The 27,093-nt window shown below is 47.8% G+C and overlaps 1 protein-coding gene and 1 pseudogene across 3 annotated transcripts in view; both read left to right on the top strand.

Annotated features, from left to right (window-relative positions):
• LOC146064351 (UDP-glucuronosyltransferase 2A2-like) overlaps positions 1-27,093 on the top strand; it is a 78,601-nt gene that overhangs the window by 7,596 nt on the left and 43,912 nt on the right. Inside the window, exon 1 of one of the 3 annotated variants that reach the window (XM_083177781.1) lies at positions 823-929. The exons of 1 other annotated variant lie outside the window; for it this stretch is intronic. Coding sequence is in view for 1 of the 2 variants with exons in the window: in XM_083177761.1 (XP_083033887.1) it covers positions 25,723-26,440 (718 nt within the window). In the remaining variant the exon portion in view is untranslated. Of the gene's footprint in view, positions 1-822; positions 930-25,689; positions 26,441-27,093 lie in introns of those variants that run through there. One more of the 3 variants, XM_083177761.1, reaches the window with a different exon arrangement.
• On the top strand, positions 17,223-18,290 carry LOC146064365 (UDP-glucuronosyltransferase 2A1 pseudogene; annotated as a pseudogene).

Raw genomic sequence — 27,093 nt, 5'->3', positions numbered from 1 at the left:
TTAATCCCTGCTTAATATGATCAAGGGTAATAATGCAGCAGACACAAATGATTGATTTTAGCTGTCTTTATAATTTAAAATACAGATACAAAAACAAAACGCATGAGGGTGGTTTTGCTAAAAACCAAAACAAGGAGCTAATACAGATCCAAAAACAAAAACAAAACATGGGCGCTCATCTCTATTTGTAAGCAATACACCATTTTAAATAGTTCTTGTGGGCCGGCTCCTGATTGACTGATAAGCCAATCAGAGCTTGTGGCCCTTCAGCCATTCAGGAGCCAGCACGCGAGGTATGATTGGCTGACGGCCCAGTCACAGGGACACAGAGAGGAGAAGGAGAGACGCGCAATGCGCTCTCCTTCCCTCCCGAGGGAAGTGGCGGCAGGGTCAGCAGCAGCAGCGGAGGAGGAGACAGACAGCAGGGGGACACCAGACTGGGGTGCGGACAGGAGAGGTTCGTGCTGCGCTCCCCCTCCAAACTGCAGCAGCATATGGTGGTGGTAGCAGCAGCCGTAGCCAGGGCCGCCGAGAGGCAGGGGGGGCAGGTACATTTTACCTGGGCCCGGGCCTATCAGGGGGGCCCGGGCCAGGGGATACACAGACCCACTTTATAAAAAAAAAAATTAATGCAGCGGCAGCGCGGGGGGTGGTGGCTGGCCGGGCGCTGGGGAGAGCGTGTCAGCAGCGGCAGCCTGTGTCACTTACTTAGTGTGTGCAGATCTGCAGTCTGCAGACAGTGACAGAGGCCGGCATGCTGCGGAGCGTCTGCAGAGAATAGAGAAACTCTGTGTCTGCACACAACACTGGACGTGAGAGGGGAAGGTCGTAAGGTCACGTGCAGGACGTGCGGCATGTGACAGGGGAAGATGAAGTGGAGGCTGGAGCCGGGGGAGCTCCTGAATCTGGCTGACTTCGAGTCCTGCCCTGTAAGTTCATTTTTTTATGCCCTGCCTGTCTTAATACTTAATTGTTCTCTGTCTGTCTGTCTCTGTCTGTCTCTCTCTCTCTCTCTCTCTGTCCCTCTGTCTCTCTCTCTCTGTCTCTCTGTCTCTGTCTCTCTCTCTCTGTCTCTCTCTCTCTCTGTCTCTCTCTCTTTGTCTCTCTCTCTCTTTGTCTCTCTGTCTCTCTGTCTCTCTCTGTCTCTCTCTGTCTCTCTCTGTCTCTCTCTGTCTCTCTCTGTCTCTCTCTCTCTCTCTGTCTCTCTCTCTGTCTCTCTCTCTGTCTCTCTCTCTCTCTCTGTCTCTCTCTCTCTGTCTCTCTCTTCTCGACAGTGGTGGAAGTGGGATTTTAGAAGTGGGGGTATAGAAGGAAACTGGAGTACATGGTGGAATACCACACAAATATGGGTATGGGTAAAAACTGGACCAGGACAAAACCCCCGGACTGCTGGACCGGACATCAAAACTGCATTTTGGAGCTTGTAGCGTCCGGTCCGGGGGGTGTCCTGTCCGGGGGGCTGCCTGTGACACCCGTCACCAGGTAGAGGAGGAGGGGTAGAATAAAGCCTCCCTGTATGGTCCGGGCATGTAGCAAAAATCGGACGGTCCGGACCACACGGGGAGGCTGTAATCTCCCCTCCCCCATGTCCCTGGTGATAGCTATCACAGGGAACCCCCCCGGATAAGACACACCACCACCCCTCCCCCCCGGACAGGACACCCCCCGGACTGGACCCTGCAAGCTCCGGACTGCAGATTTTGATGTCCTGTCCGGAGTCTGGTCCGGGTCCGGTTTTTACATAGTCCCCACAAATATTTGGGTCTTTCTTGCGCCCTTTAAGTGCATTCCAAAATAGGGGCTGGGAGCTGTGGGGAGGCCTGGTGGGGGGGGGGGGGAATAAAGCCTCCCTGTATGGTCCGGGCATGTAGCAAAAACCGGATGGTCCAGACCACACAGGGAGGCTGTAATCTCCCCTTCCCCATATCCCTGATGATAGCTATCACAGGGACCCCCCGGACGTGACACCCCCCGTACCGGACACTACAAGACCCGGACTGCAGATTTTGATGTCCAGTTCGGTAGTCCAGGGTTTAGTCCGGGTCCGGTTTTTACATAGTTCTCACAAGCAATTATGCAGAAATGACTGCATTAGCACCTAGCACTTGCAGGGTCTCCCCCGTCCTCAGGGCGATATAGCATAAATATACACTCAAAAAGACATTCACTTTCCCATATAAATACCCCCACTGTAGCCCGGGTCCATCCACCCAAAACTGCTCGGCACCCTACTTCCCCTATCACGCACAGTAGGAAGTCAGGGCACACTCACGTGCATTCCACTGCTCCCCCTCTGTGTTCCACTGTCTGGCAGTACCCAGCTCATGACAGGGGGATACATGGCACCCAGCTGTAACAGAAAAGGCGATTTTAGATCCCAGTGAATGGGTGCCGTGGATCTGCCTTTATGATGTAGCTGGATACTGCCGGCCAGTGGAACGTGGAGGGGGATCAGTGGAACGCACGTGAGTGTGCCCTGACTTCCTATTCCTACTGGAAGTATGGTGCAAAGCACTTCCGGTAGGACAAACCCGGGCACCCGGCAGGGATGGAGAGATGGGACTACAGTGGGGGTATTTATATGGGAAAGTGAATGTCTTTTTGTGTGTATATTTGGGCTGCCATGCTCCTGGGAGTGGGTTCTTCTCATGTGCTAAACATGCCCTTAACATGCTGTGGTCACCCCCATGAGGGCCCCTGGAAGTTGATGTACCAGGGCCCAGGATTTCTCTTGGCAGCCCTGGCCGCAGCAACAACAATGGTGAGTTGCACTGCTGTTGGGAAATTCTGCCACTGTGGGGGCATAATGTATGTGTTTCTGGCACTGTGGGGGCATTACTGGTGGCACTGTGGGGGCATTACTGTTGGTACTGTGGGGCATACCTGGCAGCACTGTGGGGGCATACCTGGCACCACTGTGAGGGCATACCTGGCACTGTGGGGGTATATGTGTATCTAGCACTGTGGGGGTATATGTGTATCTAGCACTGTGGGGACATATGTGTATCTGGCACTCTGGGAGCATATGTGATTCTGGCACTATTGGGGGCATATGTGTATCTGGCACTGAACTATTCGGGGCATATGTGTATCATGCCCCCATTTTCATTGGCTATGCCCCATGTGGCCTCACCCATTGTTTGGGCATGCGCCTTAGACATGCATACACAGTTCCGCTAAGTCTTTTTTTTTAGACTTGCACGACTGGCTGGGGGGGGGGGGGGCATTTTTTATCTCACACTGCTAGTGGGCATTGTATATTTGGCATTACTGTGGGTATTGGGAGCATTGTGTAACTGGCACTGCTGGGGGCATTGTGTATATATGGCACTGCTGAGGGCATTATGTGTTAAAAAAAAATTGATGCCCTGCCCCTTAGCTTCACCCACATCACCACCCACTTCTGCCCCACCCACAGTTCCTGAACCTATTTTCCTACAAAAATAGCACTGCTCAGAAATGATTAAATAATTTTCTTTTACAGTGTACTAAAGAAACAATCTAAAAATAATGAACCGTGAATACTCCCAGTCCATGTTTTCATGTGACTGTCTACAAAATGTATTTATCTATTATTTACAATTTTTTATATAGCAATGTGCTGAATCACTGTCTTTTACTGTATGATCGATTCATCCAGTCCTGCTGTGCCTGTTATCACAAAGCTCTTCCTGTATCTGCACTTAAAGCTCAAAGTTTTATAGAAAGATGAATGTGGAGAGAGATGAAGTGATATTAACCAATCTGCTTCAACTATCATGTTGAAAAATGACACTCGGGAACTGATTGGTTAGTACTTGATCTCTCTCCATTTATCACAATCCACATCTGATGAGGTAGATACGATGTGATAAAAATTTGAATGGCATGCAATAATTGAATACATGTAATGGATGTATCATGTATCAATTATCGCTTGTAGGGACAGAGCTTGTGAGAATGCTATTTCCCTGTGAATGCACCCCGCACAGCTATATTAGGGTATAAACTGTGCATGCCCTAAGCACACATATTACCTACGCATATATAAATTGCTCCTGTTTTGCAAGAAATATACTAATCTGCCAAAATCCATTCCCCAGATAAAAAAATACCTCAGAGATAATGTGGGGGAAATTTACTAATATGACAGGTGCAAGGGGGCCCCCCTGTCTAAAGTGCCCCGGGCCCCCCAAAGGCTTAATCTGGCACTGGTGTTGTGGGTGGAGAAGGGGCCAGTGCGGGGTTGCTGCAGTTGTGTGGGGGTTGGTCGCGGGTGAGGGTGCCACCAGTGTAGGAGGGGTAGGCGCGGGTTGAGGTGGGTGAAGGACGGGGTCTGGTCATGCTGCGGATGGGGGAGAGGCTGGTGTGCTGTCGGTGGGAGAGGGACGGGTGTGGGTGTTTCCGCAAGTGGATGTGGGGGTGCTGTGGGTGGTAGAGTGGTGGGTGCGGTGATGTTGCGGGCGAGTGTGACAGTGTTGTGGGTGGGTGAGGGTCAGGTGCGAGGGTGCCATGGGTGGGGGAGGATGCTTGGGGGTGGTGTGGGTGGGGCGGTGGAAGGTGATGGATACTGCGGGTGGTGGAGTTACACATGTGGGGTGGTAAGGTGTGGAGGTGCACCTGTTCAGTGGAGGGCAGTTGCAGGGGTGCTGTGGGTGTGGGAGATGCACGGGTGGTGGTGGTGCGGGTGGGTGGGTGCGGTGTTTGGGCGGCTGGGTGTAGGCGTACTGCGGGTTTACGAGGTCTGGGTGTGGGGGTGCCATGGGTGAGTGCACTAGTACCGCGGGTGAGGGAGTGGCGGATGAGGGGTGGCTGCAGGTGGGGGAGGGTGTCCGGTGGTGCTGTGGGTGTGGGAGGGTCTGGTGTGGGTATTGTGCTGCAGGTGGTGCTTACTTGCTGCACTGATAGGCTATTAGCCCCGATCTGTCACTCTATGACTCCACCCAGTGTTATACACACAGTCACAGAGTGACAGATCTGGGTTATTATATAGGAGATGAACTTTTTATGTTCATTTAGAAATTGAACAAAAAAAAATACATATCTCTCTATATATCAACTAAAGTTCTTGGTAAGCATCTGTCTGTCTGTTTGTTCGGGCGAGTCTCAAGAACAGCTGTATGGATTTTGATGCAGTTTTCACCATTTCATTAATCAATTTTTTTTATTAACGAAGCACCAAAAGACAGTAAACAGTAAATTATGCACGGCAGAAAATAAGTGGGAAAATAAATCTGAAATGGTGTATATAGATGATTAATACATCCTGTTTATAGTAGTAATAATTTCCCAAACTGAAAAACGATAGAAAAGAAAACAGGGAGTAGGGGAAGCGAGCTGGAGGATAAAAGAAGATGTTGCAGATAGATTTTAAGACAGAAAGAAAGCTGCATAAGAGTAAGTAAAGAGAGCAGTGGGGAGAGTGTTAATAGGTAAGACCGGGGAGGTTACCACCTTGAGGGCCAGATGCACTAAGCTTCAAAAATGCTTAGTGGAGTGGAGAGTGATAAACAGCCAGCCAATCAGCTCCTACCTGACATGTCACAGGCCAGGTTTGAAATATGTCAGGCAGGAGCAGATTGGTGATATAGATGAATTCAGAACATTTTTGATTCAGAGATACTGATAGAAGCAAGATTGTGGAAGTGAGTGTTGCTCCTGCATATCTGAGAAAAATTGTGGTGAGATCCACCAAAAAACATATGATACCTGCTGAAGACAAGGTGGAGATAATGAGGGGCGAGTGACCAAGGGTGAAAAAAGGAGGTAACCACAGGGGTGTTTGAGGTGAGGTGTAAGTAGATAATGCAAATATAGATTCAAGGGAATCCCAAACTGACAGGGTAAATGTAACTGAGGGAACCAAGGGCCTTATTTTGGTTCATTCTTTCTGTCAAAATCCTTCTTAGATGGACAAAACCATGTGCACTGCAGGGGGGCAGATGTAACATGTGCAGAGAGAATTAGATTTGGGTGAGTAATTTTGTTTCTGTGCAAATACTGACTAGGGAAAATACTGACTGCTTTATTTTTACACTGCAATATAGATCTCACTTTGAAGTAAAACCCCACCCAAATCTAATTCTCACTGCACATGTTACATCTGCCCCACCTGCAGTGAACATGGTTTTGCCCATCTAAGAAGGATTTTGTCAGAAAGAATGAACCAAAATAAGGCCCCAAGTGACATTAAATTGGTCTATGTTTCCAAGGTAGCAAGGGCAGTTTCAAGGTCAACCCAGCGTTTAGTTCCTATGGGTGAGTGCCATGCTACTAGCTGACTCTGTCTGGATGCTTGGTAATATTTAGCTAATGATGGAGACCCAGGCCTCAAGAGAAGAATGATAGTGCTCTACAGTGCACACAATGGCCAAGTAGCAGCACTGCAGTAGCTGTGCTCTCATAGAAAGCTTTAGGAAATCATCATAGCTCATCCTTTATATATGTCCCTGCTTCCATCTTTTCTTAATGCTCCTCCTTCACCTACTTCCATGAGTCATCAGCCTCCTACCTCCCCATAGGCACCTATCACTTGGCCACCTCATATATACCACTGCACCATGCCTCGCTAAGCCTGCCTCTGCCCCCTCCTCATACGTGCCTCTACCCCCTCTCCCTAGGAGAGCCTAGGCTTCCTACCTCCCTAAGTGCACCTATCATGTACTGTAACTCTGTCCCTGTCCCAATGAATACCCATGACTGGTGCCTCCCCAACTGTGCATCTGACCCCTACTTTCTTATGTGCACTTATCATATTCCCTCCCCATATGTAACTCTGCCCATTGCCTCACCAAGCATGCCTCTGCCCCCTCTCTCCATGGCCCTTATTCTGATCGGTGCGGATATTCCCGAATTGTTACGGTGCGGGCCGCACGCCACGCTGTGCGGCAGCGTGCGTCCATCGTCCGTAGAAACGCCCACGTGTCCTCCGCATTCGGACGGACTCACTCTTTAAGAACAGGGCGTGTTTACGGACGACATACAAACCATGCGTGTGCGGTGGACACACTCAGATTCTGCACGGTATTACAGAGTATGCACGGTGATACCGCATCCGAATGGATGGCAAGCGGGGCGTCCGCACGGAAGCGGAGTATTTACGCAAAACTACCCACTATTATGTCTATTCTGCAATACATCACATGACCCACTTATTCAATTACCTATCCTCATAAAAAAATGTTTATTTGTAATTGGAATCAATTAAATGCCAATATATACTTTAACCCATGCCTAACACATCCATTGCACACATTAACCCTTACATCAATTGAAGTGCAATGGTTTGTATTTGTCCCTGTGTAAAATATTATAAACAATCTACACATATACTGTTTAATGTGAAAAGAAAACCAACAACTTCGAACTTGCATAAAACATTTATTATGACAACTTTGAAACATTTAAATATAAAAAAAAAAAAAAAAAAAAAATTACATTAGTAAGTCGCTAAGGTCCTGCAGGTCTGCAATTAGCAGCTGTAAGTGGTGGCGCATCCGCATGAGGGCCCCACGAACACCCTCATCTGCTTGTGTTGTGGCATCTGTGGGCATGTAAAAGGGGCACAAATTAGTCATGATATTCATGCATACATTTCACATACTGCTACATAAATCGAAGAAATGCAAGGTGACATGTATATATATATATATATATATATATATATATATATATATACAGTAGCTCCCGTGAGGGAAAACAGCACTCACCAGACTTTATGCAATAAAGGTATAAAGGAACAGGGTGTCCCAGGTTTAATAGTTCTTACTTGGAGCCTGCCGACGTTTCGGTCCAACACGGACCATTATCAAGGCAGAAGGTGTCCAAACGTGTCAACAGCAACAGCAGTACAGCAGTAAAGTGGTAACAGGGACAGGGAGCCTCTGTCCGGGTCCCTGTTATATAGGGGAGTGAATGAACTCCCACCGCTAATTGCGCTCCACAGCGTGGAGCGCATGACGTCACTTCCGGTTAAAACCGGAAGTGCGCGGCCGCAGTATACTGCGGCATCAAAGTGCCGATCTAAGGCACTTTGTATAGCGGTCAGCTATAGTACAGCTGCCGCTAGAAGTAGTGAGTGCTGGCCAGAGGCGTGGGGCTGGAGGAATGAGTCCGGTGGTCGTATACCATCCGGACACGTGACCTCGGACCAATCACGGCTGCTGATTGGTGCCAGAGTGTCACGTGTCTATTGTTTATATGGGAGCTGTCAGAGGGCAGAGCGTGCAGTGTATTGGTACTAAAGCTGCGAACAGGGACCCGGCGCAGGTTGGGGGTGGAGGGGGGGGAAATTGTACAACATATAAACATGCCAGAGATAGGTGTAGATAAGTATACCAACCGCAGCAGAAGGGAAAAAGAACAATAAAAGAAAAATATAAGCAAAAATACATTATAAGTAAAACGCCACACACACTGTGTCAGAAGATATATCTAGTGAGAAAAAAGTATAATGAGAAACAAAGTATAATGAGAAAAAAAAAAAAAATATAATGAGAACAAATATATATATATATTTTTTATATATTGGTGCTAAAGGACACCAAAGCACTATATGGGGTGGGTCTCCATGTGCCCCCTCACTACTTGACTGGTACATATTTACAAAGGGTCATGGGGCTAAGGGGACGGCCAATAATTTAATGCAGCATAGAGATGGTCGTACTGTGACGAGCAAAGGAATATCGGTAAAAAATTATAAAGGGGATTGTCGCCGTGTGCCACCATGAGAAAATTCTACAGGGCCTGGGTATTGTAGGCTATATAGTGAGGATGGTGTAGTTAAATCGGGGGGTAAATTGGGAGGGCCAGTGCTAGAAAACAGTGTAGCACGTCCGTTACCGTCGGGTGCGTGCGTACGTGTGATGAACATACGTGGGCGCATAACGTTGTAAATTACCGCGTAGGCAACGCCTGTGACTGACTGAGATCGGGTGAAAAAATCACTCGGATCAGGGGGGTTACCACTTTACTGCTGTACTGCTGTTGCTGTTGACACGTTTGGACACCTTCTGCCTTGATAATGGTCCGTGTTGGACCGAAACGTCGGCAGGCTCCAAGTAAGAACTATTAAACCTGGGACACCCTGTTCCTTTATACCTTTATTGCATAAAGTCTGGTGAGTGCTGTTTTCCCTCACGGGAGCTACTGTATCTACATAGTACTGTCCCTTGTGGACACTGCTATATATACGGCACCCTAGCGGTTACCATTTATGTGGGTGAGAGTGCAGGTCTTGTACACTTATATATATATATATATATATATATATATATATATATATATATATATATATATATATATATATATATATATATATATGTAGAGAGATAGAGACACACATAGATAAATATATATGACACATACATATATACATACATGCAAACTTATTTAATTAATACTGAGTTTTTGTCCCTCTACCCTTTACTCTGCAGAAGACCTAACAGTCATAGTGTTTCTTCTGATTCACAACCCACCCATGACTAACCAATGACAAGCATGTCATGTCCTCCGTCAATAACAACTTGTCACAATCTCCTCAGTCTAAGTTCAGTGATGGTTCGTGGCATGGGAGTTATGCAAATGTCAGGAATGCACAGTACACATCCTCAAAATCATAATTCAGTCTAAACCAACCTACAATTCTGTGAGGGGAAAAAAACAATCTGAACCACAGGGGGTGTTTAGGTAGAGGAGGCTCCAGGGACACTGACAACTTGTGACTCCATTCTAAGGCAGGCCTGGCCATACTCCATTTATAGCATACATCATATAGTTTATAAATATCATTCACCTAAAACATATATTCAGCTATATGATGGGACAGAATCTACGCTTGCAGCAGGTGAATTTAATCCAAAAATGATAAACTCATCCCTTTACTCCAGGATCCTGTTTAACTACAACGGTTATGTGGCAGTCAAAATGGAGCTCCAAGCCATCCCACAAACCTGTGTAATTAAGATGTGTCCTGGATGAAAGGGATGCCTTGGTCACCCCATCTAACCCGTACCTGTATCTGTAGCTACCCACTTTGTATTATGTATTAATAGTATTGTAACAACATTTATCCTCACCAGTGCTACATAACAAATACAAGTACAAATAATTGATGAATGATGCATTATGTATACATACCGATCTGTTCTGCCTCCACCACCTCATACGCCTCCTCCCCCTCTGAATCGGCCGCCTCCTGGACATTCCTGGCCTCCTCAATAGGCATGACCGCCTCAGCCACCTCCTCCACATCCTCCTCCGCCACCAACACCTCCTCAGCCACCTCCTCCACATCCTCCTCCGCCACCAACACCTCCTCCACATCCTCCACCACCACCTCCTCAGGCACCTCCTCCTCCTCCACCACCTCCTCCACCACTTGCTCCTCCTCCTCCACAACATACTCCTCCTCCACCACCTCCTCCTGCACTTGCTCCTCCTCCTCCACAACAACATCCTCCTCCTCCACCACCTCCGGCACCTCCTCCTCCACATCATCCTGTTGCATCTCCTCAGGCACCTCCTCCTCGGCCTGGGCTGCCTCTGCCTCTTCCCGTGCCTGTCGTGCTCGGGCTCGTGCTGTGTGGGAGAAAACAAACATCATTGTCAATGTAGGGTCATTGGGGCACATGTATTAAGCCATAACAAGAGATACATGGAAGGGTGATAATGATCGAAAATGATGCTTGAAAGTTGCTCCTTACTGTTAATGGACTAAAAAATCTGAAATTTAAGTTATTATGTGATTGTTAGTAATTTGTTAAATCATTACAACCCTTGCATTTATCAATGGTTAACACATATTACATCAGGCACATTGTATGCATCAGAATCAATAATGCTATGTAATTACATATAAAAGGCACATGACTGCATGTTAACCAGGAAGAAGCACACATAACAGTCTATGGACTTTTAAACCCATGGACACCCACTTAACATTCTACAATTTTTATTGTTTAGATATGCTATGATGTAAGTGCGAAATTTCATTGCGAAAATACTCACAATCAGCTATTTGCCTCCTAAGCTCCTGGAGTAGCTCTGGCTGGCGCCTGCGGAGGTCTGACCAGCGCCTCTCCAATTGGGCGATGCTCCTCCGCACCCGGGTGCGGGCGTAAATCCGGCGCCCTGCCGCAGAATAGGCTCGCCGTTTCTGGGCATTGGTAATAAAGGGCCCTGCTCGGCCCAGCCTTGTCTCCATGACGGAGACCAGTGCCCTAAGCTCCGCAGGCGAAAATGGCTCTGCTCTGCGTGCCTCCGCCATGTTAGCACTGGCATCAATCAACCAATCATGTGCTGTAATTGGTTTATCACAGTTATTTGTGTTAATAACTTTATTGTTCATCTTTACATGAACAGCGTCTCTGCGGCAACACAAATGGCGAAAAATTCGCATGCCTTAAAAAGGGTAGTGCTGATGTATGGCAATGAACAAATCTGATATATATAACACACAGTGTGTATGCACTTTGCAAATCGAATAACGCATCGCACCGCCAAGCAACGCGTGCTATAGCTTGGCAACGCATAGCTGTACTTCGCATTACTTACTCTATGCATCTATGTGTATGCGTACATTTATGTTTAAAAGACACATACACATACGTGCAGGTATCCTGAGTCCACCATTATACACCAGCGCTGCCTGGCTGCCTGCCTGGCTGCCTGCCTGCCTGCCTGCCTAAACATGTTAATAAATTCAAATATCATATATATATATATCTGCAAACAAATCATACATCAACACAGAAAAAAGTCACCAACACATAACAAACATACATGTGTTAAAAATAGAATAAATCAATGTACTCACCAGACATCAGTGATAGTATCAACTACAATAATGAAGATATAACAAACACATAAGATCCCTTGCACAAGGTATAATTATGAGCAGCTATATTGTACTTCCACCAAAACTAAGCACATATGATAAATATCTCCTATTTCTTTGCCATTAGGAGGGCAGGCTGGCTAATTGTCGTTTTGTAAGACTGACAACTAACACACTGTACTTATTTGAAGGGGTGATTTTTACAATAATTGGTGTGTTCTGGTCAACTATATAAAATGTACCTGAAGAATCTTTGCACCACAGAGTCCCGCAGCTGGTATCCCCTCCGGCATTCTGGGGCGCGGGATGGGCGCATGGGCGGATCTTGCGGCTCAGATGGAACCTCCCACTCATCAAAGGGTATCTTACGCCGCACAGCAATGTTATGCAAAAATACACACAGGCCCACGATCCTCGACACCATTTCAGGCGCATACTGTAAGTCACCACCAGTGCGGTGGAGCACTCTAAATCGACCCTTTAAAAGGCCAATTGAGCGCTCCACCACTTGCCTGGTGGCAACATGCGCCCGATTGAATGCCTCCTGTGGGCCAGGTGCTGGGGAGCTGTACGGCGTAAGTAGCCAGGGCGTACATGGGTAACCGGAGTCACCCAGAACCCACGCATCACGGCCTTCCAGCTCTTGTAGTCTCTGCCAAATCCCGGTTTGTCGGATAACATGAGAGTCATGGGCACTTCCGGGAAACTTCGAGTTGAAGGCGAGAATTTCCATGGATGGGCCACATACCACCATCACGTTGAGTGAGTGGAACAATTTCCGGTTCCTATAAATCTTCTCACTTCGTGATGGAGGCACAAATGGTACATGGGTGCCATCCACAGCCCCTATCACATTAGGGAAGCCAGCAATTTGATGGAAGGCCTGCTGGCTTCTGCGAAGGGTCTCAGTGGCAAATGTCATGGCCATGAAGTGCCCCTTGCGCCTAAACATGGCCGACGTCACACGCCTCAGGATTCGGCAGAAGGCCGGCTGAGATATTCCAGCAAGTACTGCCACTACTTGTTGGAATGATCCTGAGGCGCAGAAATGCAACACCGCCAGCAGCTGTGTGTGAGGCGGAATTGCTGTCGTGATCCCGTGAAGAGGTTCCAGATTACTCTCAATTAACGAGAGAAGATCCAGAATGACATGTGGCGGTAACCGGTACCTAGTAAGTACCTCATCATCAGGCATACCAAACAGAGTCACCCGTGTGCGATAGATTCTAGCACGTCCTGGCCTCCTTGGCCGACGAGTGGGGAGAGCCGCAAGTGCCCTTAGCCTCCTAGCCATGAAAGCCATCATTGCTTCAGCAACCTATAAATAAATGAACATAAATAATGATGCACCTATGCACATAATGGCCATAACCGACAACAAATATATTTGTAGGCTTCAATACGTACAATAGATGGCCGCCCAGTGAAGTCACGAATATCCATTTGACTCTATAATGATGTAACAATAATATGAACTCAATACACACCGTCCTAAACACACAGATGCTTACAACATCTAACTACTAAACACTACTTGAGTATCATAGGTGTCTGCATTTGTTGCCGACATCATGTACTATGAGACATTTAAACTATTGCTGGGACATGTTGTCCTGCAATAGATGGACACACACAGGTTTAACACCTGTGAGTGAAATAGTGAACATGTGACATGTTGCAATAATGGTACCAAGCCTTTGCTGGCCCAACAATCTGTAGTCAGTGAGGCAATGGTGCATACATTAATACACTTACATTGTTAATGGATATCATATCTACAAGGACCATGGAAGAGCTTACCTTAGACCCTGGACAACTACAGATCTGGAGACAAATGATTCTAGCAGCAATCCACTATTTATAGGCCTCTCACATGTGTTGTCTATAACATTAGTGATGAGTATTGCATGACTTGTGGCCTGGATTTTCTAAGGGATTGGGTTACTTTTAGATTTCAATCAAACTCAACAATACCACAGTAATCATGAACAATCCCAAATAGCATGTATATTGTGCGATACTCACAGGTGTATCAGAAGATTCTATGCAATGTTAGAATTGGTGACCGATATTTAATGTAGAAGTGACGCCAGGTTTTACACAATGGAATTTCCGCAACTATGCGGCGCGAAAAAAACACGCCGTACGTAGGCGGCCGTTACGCTCGCGCACGGAACGCAGCTGCCGCTGATGTACGCCAAACAGGATACACAAACAGTATATAAAGGTGTATTAGAATGTGACAAAGTTGCTGGTAACATGGCTGGATCGCAATCTGAGGTGGACCAGGAGTTGCAGCAACTGTTTTCCAGGATGGACTCCAGCACCTCCTATGTGCCACTGCACAGGCAGGCAGTGGGAAATGATGAGGCTGCTGGCCCATCAACATCAGGGCAACCTGCAGCTGGCCCATCAACAGCAGGGCAACCTGCAGCTGGCCCATCAACAGCAGGGCAACCTGCAGCTGGCCCATCAACAGCAGGGCAACCTGCAGCTGCCTCATATGCAGCCTCAGCAGAATCATTTGGAACACAACCGGGGACTTCACAAGATAGTACCATGGGCAGCACTTCAAGTACAGCGACACGTGCCCGTGGGCGTGGGCGTGGGCAAAAGAGGGCAACAGAGGAACCAAGTTCCAGAAATATGGCATATGAAGCACAGGAGCTTGCCATCCTGGTTCCGCGAGCACGTGATTGGATTGAGTGTCCACCGGATAGGCTGACACACACACGCAGATGGAAGATTTGGGAAGACATAACTGCAGAGATTAATGAAGTGGCGCCACAAGTTCGTGAGGCGGAGCACGTCAAGAAGAGGCAAGTTGTTTTGTGTTACATGTGCCCAGTAATAGACAAGTAATGTTTGAATTCATGCTTAGATGGATTTTGCAAATGGCCGGTGAGGTTGGTACGATACACAGACATGATTGACATGTCATTTAGTTGAGAGTTATAGTAGGGTGAGTGTGAATGTGTATTGTAAGGGTTGATATCATAGTTGAATGTAATGTTATGTTTTTGACATTAAGCACATGTCGTAATATGTGGCACATAGCAATGGCTGCAACAGCAAACATCTGGAGTGACATGTATTAATATGTCAACTTACATTGCAGGTGGCAGGACTTCAAAACCAACCTGAAGAGGAAGATGACCAAGCGGTGGGAACACAGCCAGAGATCTGGGGCCGGGCCCATGCCATCACGCCTACAGTTCACCCCCCTGGAGTTGATGGCCGAGTGCTGTGTTGCAGTTGAGGAGGTCAGGGGGGTGAGCACCATGGATAGCGAGGCCCCAGCTGAAGTGTTTGCGTCTTTTGTGGAAGGTAAATATTTGTCATGCCATAAGATTGTGGAAGTAATTATCTTAGAATGTGTCCTAATTGTGTTTATCATTTTCAACAGACACCCCACTGTTTGGTGAAGAGTCTTCTCAGGAGGTGGAGGAGTCCGTGCCACCTGGCCCCAGTGGTAGGCCTGTGCAGCAGCAGGCATCGGTCCAAGCCGATTATGCCAGCTTGGCCCAGATGCTTGGAGACATTAACCAGCAGGGAGAGTTGGCATCAGAACGGATGCGTAGGACAGAGGAGATCATGGCGAGCTTGGCCAGCACCCAGCAGTCCATCGCTGTGAGCATGCAGGCCATGGCTGAGGCGCATCAGGCCATGGCTGCAAGTGTTCAGGTGCTGGCCGAGCAAGCCACGCGTCAAAATGATCTCCTCCTCCACCATAATGAGCTTATGGTGGAGCTAGTTGACAGCAATAGGGTCCTAATGTCATCCGTTTCTGGTGCATTACCACCAGCAACACTCCCTGCTGGCAGGAGGGGTAGACCATCCACCCCCTCACCAGCATCTGCTCCACCTGGGCCAGCATCTGTCCGTGGCCGAAGAGCTGCTGCACAGGCCAAGGAGCCTACCAAGGGCAAACGTGGCCGCAAATGAACTTGTGGCTGCATTAATCTCCACCGTTATGTGGTCCCAACTCTTTCATTGTGCTGTGTGTGTCAGCTTCTTGTGTCCAATCACGTGCTGAGGGTAACCAGATTAGCCCTTGCTTCAAATGTCATTTTTGGTTCCCCTGTTGCCCTCTTTTGCCTGCCATTACTGTCTGCTGTACTTGAAGTGATGTTGCTAAGTCCCTTTGTGTTCCAAATGATTCTGCTGTGGTTATGAATGTGTACAATTATATTTATTTTCTATTCTAATTTATTTATGTACATTCCTGCCATGCTTTTTGGTATTTATTTTTTTTAATTTTTTATTGCTTCACAGTGTCAGTGTCTGTGAAATGTATTGAAATAAATGTCTTTATTTCACCAAAATTGTGTGGTTTAATTAGTACATGTAGAATACACATGTGTATTGATAGTATTAATATTCAGTGATGTCCATTCTTAGCAGTTTCAAAGTGTGTGACAAGTACAGCATATGTGTGTGTTTAGTAAAGGTTCCTTGAAGCAGCAATGGTTTCAATTAAAGCACTGACAAGCGTGCCATTAGTGAGTAATGAGTAAAGGAGTCGATTGTATTGTGTTCAGCTGTTAATGCTTGTAGTCATTAGGCGTTTCGTTCGCCTACCGCAGGACCGAGTGGTTTCCGCAAAGCAATACTTGCTTATGGACACCGCACATTTCTATCGGTTTTGTTCGCGGCCATTCGGAGTGCTATCCGAATGCACGCCCCCCAACATAAGTGTACTCCCCTGTGTCCGCCCATGTTTCCACCCAGTTTTGCCCACTTTGAAACTACGCCCATGTGTCATTCCGCATGACGCCCATAATACGCCCATATTTCCCGACTGATTGCGGTGCACAGTTTTGTACGGGATTAGCACGAACAGGTACGGAGTCAATGCTTGGCACATGCGCCTTGCGTTCCCCACGCATGCGCAGACGCCGGAAACACGCTATCCGAAAGTATTCGGGAAAGTACGCATCAATCAGAATAAGGGCCCATGAGTGCAGCCTCTGATACCTACCTCACTGGGTGTACCTCTCATCTCCATGTGTAGTCCTCCCCCCCCCCCCATCTCCATGAATAACCCTGACCACTGCCTCCACAATTATGCCTTTGAACATGTGTAACTGTGTCCTCTTCCTCCCCATGTGTGTCTCTGACCACCTCTCAGTATGCTCCTCTGACTACCTTTACCCATAAGTTCCTCTGACCCTTTATCTGTCACTCTCCCTCTGCCACCATCCCTACTGTGCTTTTACTCACTCACTTATGATGTAGCATGGGGATTAACCTTTGATAAACCATAGACGAGTAGTGATGATTTTTGTGAAGCAAAAAAAACAACTATTTGGCAATGACTTATAGGAGATTATTGTAAATTTCACAATACTGTATATCTTTAATTTTTATTTTATTTTAGTCTACTGCACCCTGAATATAAATTGTGTTACAGCTGGAGTAAATCCTCACTAATACCATTCAACATAGAAAATGTGTGCTGGCTGAAAACTACAGACTAAAAACCATACATTAGCCCCTCCTGTGAAATGTGTACTTTGTGTTCTGCTTCGTCTCTCATAACCTCAGATCACACTGACTCATCAACATGCTCTGTACTGGTGTTCTCCTCCTGCTGCTGCAGATGAGTTTCTTCAACACGGTTTCTGCAGGGAAAGTTTTGGCTTGGCCTGCAGATGCTAGTCACTTCATGAATATGAAAATAATCTTAGAAGAGCTCACACATAAGGGCCATGATGTCACTGTGTTAGTTCACTCAGCCATGATCATTATGGGCAATGACAGCGTCTCACGTATAAAATATGAAGAGTTCTCTGTTCCATTTACAAAAGAGAAGATTGAAAAGTTCCTGGAAGAATTTTTAAGTTTGTGGATTTATGAGGTGCCCAATATGTCCTATTGGGAGTTCTATACAAAACTTAAAATATTCATGAAGGAACAAGGGAAGGTACAAGAACATGTGTGTAATGGTGTAATAAAGAATAAGCTGCTTTTAAAAAAACTAGAAGAGGAGAAGTTTGATGTGGTGGTTTCAGACCCGTTGATTCCTTGCGGAGAACTTATCGCTGAGCTTCTTGGAGTGCCTTTTGTCTATTCCTTTAGGTTCTCTATGGGAAACTCAATGGAAAGACTTTGTGGACATCTCCCGACTTCCTTTTCCTATGTTCCAGGCTCCATGGTGGAGCTCACTGACAAAATGTCTTTTGTGGAAAGAGTGAGAAATATTAACTTCTATATATTTCAAGACGTATTCTTCTATTTAGTGTTTGGTGGCTTCTGGGATGGCTATTTTAGCGAGGCATTAGGTGAGTATGAATGGGGAAAGGATAAATGTATGTGTGTGAATCCATATCTGATCACAGAAGCAAATATTGGGCCTGATTCATGTTTGTAAATAAAGAAAATAGAAGTAAGTAACTTTTTGTCTGGAACAAACCATGTAGCAAAATGTCGACAGGGTCAATAGGTCGACATGCATTAGGTTGACATGGGGAAGGTCGACAGTCAAAAGGCTGACATGGGGTTTTTCACTTTTTTTTGTCCCAAATGTTGACACAGTCGTCATGGCAACTGAGTCGAAGCACCGTGTCCCCTCGCATGCTTCGGGCACATGTCGGCTCAAAAAAAAGGGGAAAACCCCATGTCGACATTTTAACTGTCGACCGTCCCCATGTCGACATAAGGCATGTTGACATAATGACCCTGTCGACCTTCAGTCATGTCGACCTTCAGTCATGTCGCCCTTACTGCATGTCCATCTTCAGTCATGTCGACCTAGTGGTGTCAACCTAATTCTTGTCAACCTAGTGACCGTATCTCTTGCTGGCTATCTGTATGTTACATCTGCACATTTGCAGTGCAGCATGGTTTTGACAAATTACTTGCACTTTTTGTCGACATGGCCACTGAATCGAAGCACCGTGTCCCCTCGCATGCTTCGGGCACGGTGCCTCGCTACGCTTGGCGCACTATTTTATTCTCCCACCATGCCCTAGTGGATAGTAGGGCTTGAAATACCACATGTCGGCTCAACAACAAAAAAGGAAAAAATCTCATTTCGACCTTTTGACTGTCGACCGTCCCCATGTTGACCTAATGACCCTATCGACCTTCAGTCATGTCAACCTTCCTGCACGTCCACCATCAGTCATGTCGACCTAGTGGTGCCGACCGAATGCTTTTCGACCTAGTGACCGTATCTCTTGCTGTTAATCTGCATGTTACTACTGCACGTTTGCAGTGCAGCATGGGGTACTCTTTACCTAGAACGGCGCCCGTCGCGGGCATCGCGGGTACATTTATGTATGGCCGCGACGCGACCGACGCGATGCCCGCGATTTCCCATTGAAACCAATGTTAAACTTTGAAATCGTGTCGGTCGCGTCGCGGCCGGCCATAAATGTACCCGCGATGCCCGCGACGCGATGCTCCCGATTTCCCATAGGAATCAATGTTAAAAGGCGCGATGGACCCGATTTTACTGTTAAATGGCTCAATCCACCCGATTTTGCCATAGGAATCAATGTTAAATGGGCCACAGAGCCCATTAACCCTTAAATGTCCCCCCAAATTTTTAACGCCACCCCACGATCCACGCCAACCCGAAGCGTGGCGAGCGCAGCGAGCCCGCGAGGGGCGGCGGTACGCGTCCTCCGACCTTTTCATGCCCTACTATCCACTAGGGCGTGGTGTGAGAATATAATAGTGTGGCGAGCGCAGCGAGCCACCGAGCCCGAAGCGTGGCGAGCGCAGCGAGCCCCGCGAGGGGACGCGGATACCTTCACAGTTATGCGCGTCCCCTCGCGGGCTTCACAGGTGTCCGTGGCGAGGTGGACACCTGTGAAGCCCGCGAGGGGACGTGTCTACCTGTGAAGGTATCCGCGTCCCCTCGCGGGGCTCGCTGCGCTCGCCACGCTTCGGGCTCGGTGGCTCGCTGCGCTCGCCACACTATTATATTCTCACACCACGCCCTAGTGGATAGTAGGGCATGAAAAGGTCGGAGGACGCGTACCGCCGCCCCTCGCGGGCTCGCTGCGCTCGCCACGCTTCGGGTTGGCGTGGATCGTGGGGTAGCGTTAAACATTTGGGGGGACATTTAAGGGTTAATTTGGCCTATTTGGCCCCAAATCGGGTCCATTGAGGCATTTTACAGTAAAATCGCGGTCAATCTGCCGTTTTAACATTGTTCCCTATGGGAAAATCGCGGTGATCGCGGTCATCGCGGTCATCGCGGCCATCCAGATTTACCCGCGATGCCCGCGATGACCGCGATCACCGCGATTTTTACCCCCGACGCCCGCGATTTCAATCGCGGGCGCCGTTCTAGGTAAAGAGTACCCAGCATGGTTTTGCCCAATTGCTCGCTTTTTTGTTTACTTAGAGAATTGAATCAAGCCCAGGGCTGTCTTAACATTATATTGGGCCCCTGGACAAAAAATTCACTGCCCCCCCCTTCCCCCCCAAGTCCAGGATGGATACAGGGGGAAGCAGGTGGTACCTTTGCATCATGGGGTCCAGGCACTGTGAGCAGCGGTGAAGCAGACAGTCTGGGCAGTGGTGAGCACACTCAGGGCTGTAGTTACCCTATACACCCACCCAGCAGTGTGCAGCTATATCTCCCCTGGGAGCTGCAGTGGCGGGTGTCGAGCAGCGCCACAGCGGGGATCCGATCAGTGCTGCGGCAATGATCTAGGCAGCGGCTGGGAGGTTGTAGTAGTCTGCAGACCGCAGTGTCCAATGGCGGCAGAATTTCATAATTCAAAAGATAGGCTGGCCGCTGATTGGTTGAGAGAGCAACCAATCAGCATCCGTCCTATCTTTTGAATGATCAAATTCTGCCGCCACTGTCCGCAGTGTCCGACGCTCACTCAGCGCTTCCAGGACACTGCAGACTACAAGCTCCCACTCGCCAGCGCTGCCCGGATCCTTGCTGCGGTGCTTACCCTTATCCCCGCTGTGGCGCTGCTCACCACCCGCCGCTGCAGCTCCCAGGGGAGATATGTCTGAACAGTGCTGGGAGGATGTGTTGGGTAACTACAGCCTGGAGTGTCCTCACCTGCTCCCCGGCTCATCTGCCACCAGCCACGTCCTGTCAGCCACTGCCCCCATTGCCGTCTTTCCAATTGGGGAGGGCCCCTAGAACACTTCGGCCCCAGGGCAACTGCCCATTATGCCCAATTGGAAAGACGGCATTGATCAAGCCCATTGATTAGATATATCTGTCATTCCTTTATTCAATGGTGTCAAATGGCCATTTTATTAAACCATGGTGTTCAATTGCTAGAGGGGCCTACTCAGATTGCAGACCCAAACACATGGCTGCGAATGGCAATACAGCTGTGCAAAGAGGGGGAATTGCATTCATATTCACTCACCTTCGAAAGGAATCCCCCCACCATACCCCTTGTGTAGTGGTGTGTAACCCAAGACTTACTTGGCGCTGGGATGGCCCTCCCAACAGTCAGGACCATCTGTGTTTTTGTGGGCCCTCCCAGAAAATGCTGGGGTGCCGCCCACAAACGCAGGCTGGCTGTCTATCATCCAGTGTATGGCATGGTAATCTCCATGCGATCAGGGCTGAATCAGCCCCAGAGTGTGGTAATTTACCATTAGTTATGCACAGCAGAATTGCTACAGCTGCAGCCCTGCACACCACTTCTTGGGCCAGATGTACTAAGTTTGAAAAGTGATAAAATGGACAGTGATAAACCACCAGCGAATTAGCTCCTTACTGAAATGTCACAGATTGTGCTTGAAAAATGACAGGTAGGAGCTGATTAGTTGGTGGTTTATTACTCTCCGTTTTATCACTTTTCAAGGCTTAGATACATTTTTCCCCGTGTCTGACTGGGAAACCGTTATCTTCTGTTAGCTTAGATAGTACACTACATAATGATGAGTAGTTGTTGCAATAATGTATGAACCTTTTTCTAACATTAATACCCTTATTTTACAATTAATTATCGTGTTTGTCCCCAGGGGGTACTAGATAGACAGTCAATAGGTCAACGCCATATGGTTGACATGCAATAGGTCGACAGGTACAAAATGTCAACAGGTAAATGGTTGACTGTTTAGGGTTGACCAGTACATAAATTGTCGACACAGGGTTTTTAAAAAAAGAAAGAAAGTAATTTTGTACAACTTTAGCTTAGTTTACCATCCACATGAACTACGGTTGGGAATAGTAACTTTTCCAGATAAAGGGGGAGATTCTCTAAGAATCTCCGCCCCCCTTCGCCGCCCATCGCATTTATAATTATCGCATATGTTCTAACATATGCGATAATTATATCAAAGGACAGCTCTTGCGTTAAGAGCTGTCCTTTGCGGTGAGAGTCGCCGGGTCCCAGCAGGTCCCGGCGGCTCCCCCCTCCCTCCCACACCCGGCGCTGCTGATGCTGCGCCGGGCTCTCCTCCTCCCTGCACCCGGAAGAGGATCAGTGCAGGGAGGAGGTCACAGGTCCGGGCAGCACAGCTCTGTGCTGCCCGGACACAGGTGAGGGGGCGATGTGGGGCGGCGGGGGGGGGCGGCGGCGCGGGTGGCGGTGGGATGCGGTAGAAGCCCATTGGCTTCTATGGGGCATCGCCAGATTTTTCTTACAGCATCCCAAAATGCAGTAAAAACCCGATAACGGGGTTTTTACCGCATTTCTAGCTTAGAGAATCTCCCCCACAATGTGAACGAAACGAGCTTGCGAGGGTCTACGATTGCACTAATCACATTTTGTTCAAAAAACATAAAAAAATTGTGTTGTCTTTTTGACCATGTCAACATATTGCATGGCATGTGGGGTTGGCCTGTTGACCTTCTATCTAATGTTTGTAGATCTGTTATAACACACCCTTCCTAAGGCTTGTCAATTTTAGCCTTGGAGGCAAAAACACAGTGCTGGCCCACATACAGCTGCTGATCATTACAATGCATAGAATAGGCATTCCCAACTTTGGTCATTAATCACTTCAGTGGTACGCCTGCGCTGCCGCAGCGGGTTGTCCCGGAAAATTTCCGGGCATACCACCAGTAGGTAGGTGTGTGCCAGTGGTGCCTCCAGCTGTGCACCACTGGCGCACCACCTCTAGTGGCACCCTACCGTTGCCCCTACCTTCCTCGTGTCGCTTACCCCCACCCCCCCCACCTCCGCGCTCTGTCGATCATACGCTGGAGCTCCCCTGCCGCTGCTCCCGCCACCGTTAGCACTGCATCAGTGACCAGGTGGGAGGTTCGGGACGGCTCAGGGGACTCGGGAGTGCTCTAGGGTTTGGGCGCCTGAGTCCCCCCTGAGCCGCCCAGAACCTCCATGAGTGTGGCCTGCCACATGGTCACTGCTGTAGTGCGAATAACTGTGGGGAGCTCCGGTGTAAGATCACAGGGGGCGGGGGAGCGACAGGAGAGGGGAGTCGGGGCTGGCTGCTGCCCTTGAGTGGTGAGTATTGCTGGGGCAGGACAAACCTGCCCTGGTAGGTTTGTCCTGCCCCAGCAAATCCCACCACTCAAGGCCCAGGGGTTAAGGCACACTGACAATACAGGTTTAAACATACCTCCCAACATGACCCTGTCCAGGAGGGACACAATGCCCTGCTCCTGGACTTCCCTCTTAATTAATGATTGCCATCACCTGTGTTGAGCAGGGTAATTGATAATCATAAATTATGAGGTAGGTCCATGAGCAGAGCATTGTGTCCCTCCTGGACAGGGTCATGATGGGAGGTATGGTTTAAGTGATATACAGGCTTCAGTAAGCAGAACAAAATAATTGAGGTACTGTGCTCAAGCGGGATGCGGTCATCTATTAGAATGAACTTAGGTCTACAGTCATTAGGTCGACCCCACTAGGTCGACTGGCAGGAAGGTCGACCTGACTTAAGGTCGACATGGGCCAAGGTCGACATGACTTAAGGTCGAATTTGCATAAAGGTCGACATGAGGAAGGTCGACTAGTCATAAGGTCGACATGGGTTTTTCACTGTTTTTTGAGCCGACATGTGCCGACAGGCGGTATTTCATGCCCTACCATCCACTAGGGAGTGGTGGGAGAATAAAATAGTGTGCCGAGCGCAGCGAGGCACCGTGCCCGAAGCATCGCGAGCGATGCGAGGGTCCGATTCTCATTGCCAACTGTGTCCATGTCGACTGTGTTGACATTCGGATCAAAAAACAGTGAAAAACCCATGTCGACCTTATGACCAGTCGACCTTCCTCATGTCGACCTTTATGCAAATTCGACCTTAAGTCATGTCGACCTTGGCCCATGTCGACCTTAAGTCAGGTCGACCTTCCTGCCAGTCGACCTAATGACTGTAGACCTAAATGCAGTCTGACGAATGATCCCATTCCGCTCAAGCATGGATATCATTAAAACCCAGACTGTTGGTGTGTCTTAAGGACCGTGTCTGGTAATGCCTGGTAAAAAGCTCAGTGGTTCCCAAAACTTCTTGACCAGGGTGCCCTAGAATATCAGCATTTGTTCAAGGCACCCCTAGTCCAAAAGTTTCTTATAGATAAATAAAAAAATTAAGTAAATTGTGCTGAACTTTCCCCCTCAGGTTCAGTTATGTGGTGGGAACACACCTGTGTTTCTAATTGTCCATACATTGTATGATTGGCAGCCACAAGCACTGGATTTACCTATCACTATGAGCATAAATAATTTGTTTTGGTCCAACCCAACGCACCATTGCCAACATACCGAGGCACCCCAGGGTATGAACCACTACCCTAGCTATATATTTTTTTCTTCCAACTTATCACCACAACAATGAATCAGTGTTATATCACTAGCTTTTTACTTGCGTCGACCCAGTGGATGCCGACCTACAAGCCTGGCTACAGGACATCGGACCCCATCATTTGTGTGACTATAAAAACTACACATACTCTTTTTATGCCTGCCCCCCTGACTCTCACTTTTACAGGAGCCTGGGGGCGGGCCTAAGAGTGTGTTATGGCTTATGCTGCTTCCTGGGTGCCACATGGCACCCGATATGTATGGCGCTGTCGATCCACTGAGGATCCATCTACGACATATTTTACATAAATAAACAACTTGCACACACACCCACGATCTTAAAAACTCACAAGCTTTTGCTTTGACAAAGTTTTGGGACAAACTCACAACTCATACATGATAACATTTGGATCTCTCTGACAGCACGGATGTGGAAAGAAGCCCCTACCAAAGTAAAATGAGCCCTGAAAACGGGCAACCCTAATCTCATCTGTCTGCCCATGGCTTGGTAGGCAGAAACATCAAAACCACCACCCCCCAGGGACCATGGGTACAAGTAACACATCATGATAAGGGGTCACTACAGCGGCGAGTTCAGAGGTGGCGCTGCATTGCAGTCCAAAGTTCAAATAGTTGAGCTGCACCAACTGCCAGAGATGTTTCTCAGCATCTGCGGTGGGATGGAACAGTTAAGAGTACCCCCTGCCTGACGCTGCTCTGCTGAGCAGAGCAGCAGTGAATAGATGCACAGCCTCTAATCATAGAGGCACCGAGGCTGAGGGCATGGCCAACAGTTCTCAAAGCACTGGCTATGGCCCCACAGCGGTGAAAATGGGGATGTGGCCTCACAGGGTCGTAAGCCATTCCCCTGGCTGCGAGGCTCCACCCCCAAGTTTCAGCTTGCGCAGAGATCCCTCTTTCTCTGGGAGGTATGTTAGTACAGTAATAGGCAGTATTAATTAAAATATTTTAAGAAACTGTATTAAATTACACACAAAAAATGACCTCAATAAAGAAATCTTTTATTTAACATATTATGAATAAAAGTCTCTTGAATAATGGTTGATAATTCTAAAATATATAAACAACATTAAAGACATTTTTATCTCTAGTGTTTAGACTTTTTAGCCCCTCCTTTGAAATTTGTACTTTGTGTTCTGCTTCGCCTCTCATAACCTCAGATCACACTGACTCATCAACATGCTCTGTACTGGTGTTCTCCTCCTGCTGCTGCAGATGAGTTTCTTCAACACGGTTTCTGCCGGGAAAGTTTTGGCTTGGCCTACAGATGCTAGTCACTTAATGAATATGAAAATAATCTTAGAAGAGCTCACACATAAGGGCCATGATGTCACTGTGTTAATATACTCAGCCATGATCATTACGGGCAATGACAGCGTCTCACGTATAAAATATGAAGAGTTCTCTGTTCCATTTACAAAGGAGAAGAATGAAAAGATCTTGGAAGAATTTTTAAGTTTGTGGATTTATGAGGTGCCCAATATGTCCTATTGGGAGTTCTATACAAAAATGAAAATATTCATGCAGGAACAATTGAAGTTAGAAGAACATGTATGTAATGGTGTAATAAAGAATAAGCTGCTTTTAAAAAAACTAGAAGATGAGAAGTTTGATGTGGTGGTTTCAGACCCGTTGATTCCTTGCGGAGAACTTATCGCTGAGCTTCTTGGAGTGCCTTTTGTCTATTCCTTTAGGTTCTCTATGGGAAACTCAATGGAAAGACTTTGTGGACATCTTCCAACTCCCTTTTCCTATGTTCCAGGCTCCATGGTGGAGCTCACTGACAAAATGTCTTTTGTGGAAAGAGTGAGAAATATTAACTTCTATATATTTCAAGACGTATTCTTCCATTTGGTGTTTGCCGGCTCCTGGGATGGTTATTTTAGCGAGGCATTAGGTGAGTATGAATGGGGAAAAAATGCAGGTATGTGAAAGAAGGCCATATGTGAAGCAATATTGATTGGTCTTCTCTGTCATTAATTCAGTAGTGCCACACTGTCATTTTATAGTCCCATGCTTTTACACCTGGATTATGTAAAAGCATGGATTTTTTTAGTTAAAGGTTTAGTTAAAGGTTTTGTGCACGGGATTGCGGTAGTGCTGCAGCTTCACCTATCTGCTGTTGTCACAATAATTGATGGTGTTGAGCATTGGGAGGCGAGGCACACTGATTCCACAAGTGTGCAGTGCATTACTGGAAGTTGAGTAAGTCCCACGAGACTTACACAAGAGGTCAGAGGCTGAGAGGCTTGTGCTGAGCTCTGATTGGTGGAGCTCATCACATGATTCTCAGGCCCATGGAGGACAGCAGCAGCTTCCTCATCATGGGAGGGTTTTTATCAGAGGCAGTGCTGAGCCTGTGAGGTCTCCTACAGAGTAAAGCTGCTCCCCCTCCCACGAGTCACGCCCCAGCCCCTCCCGCGATTCACGGCACCCCTCCTTCCACGATTCGTGGCCCCCCACGACCCCCCCTCCCGCGATTCATGACCCCCCTATGCCCCCTCCCGCGATTCGCGTACCCCCGCGTCCCCCCCTTCACCTCCCCTCCCT

The sequence above is a fragment of the Crinia signifera genome, chromosome 1 (assembly GCF_055691185.1).
Source record: "Crinia signifera chromosome 1, ASM5569118v1, whole genome shotgun sequence".
Taxonomy (NCBI): domain Eukaryota; kingdom Metazoa; phylum Chordata; class Amphibia; order Anura; family Myobatrachidae; genus Crinia; species Crinia signifera.
Note: the sequence above shows the minus strand (reverse complement) of the source record. Positions and strands in the feature narration are given on the sequence as shown.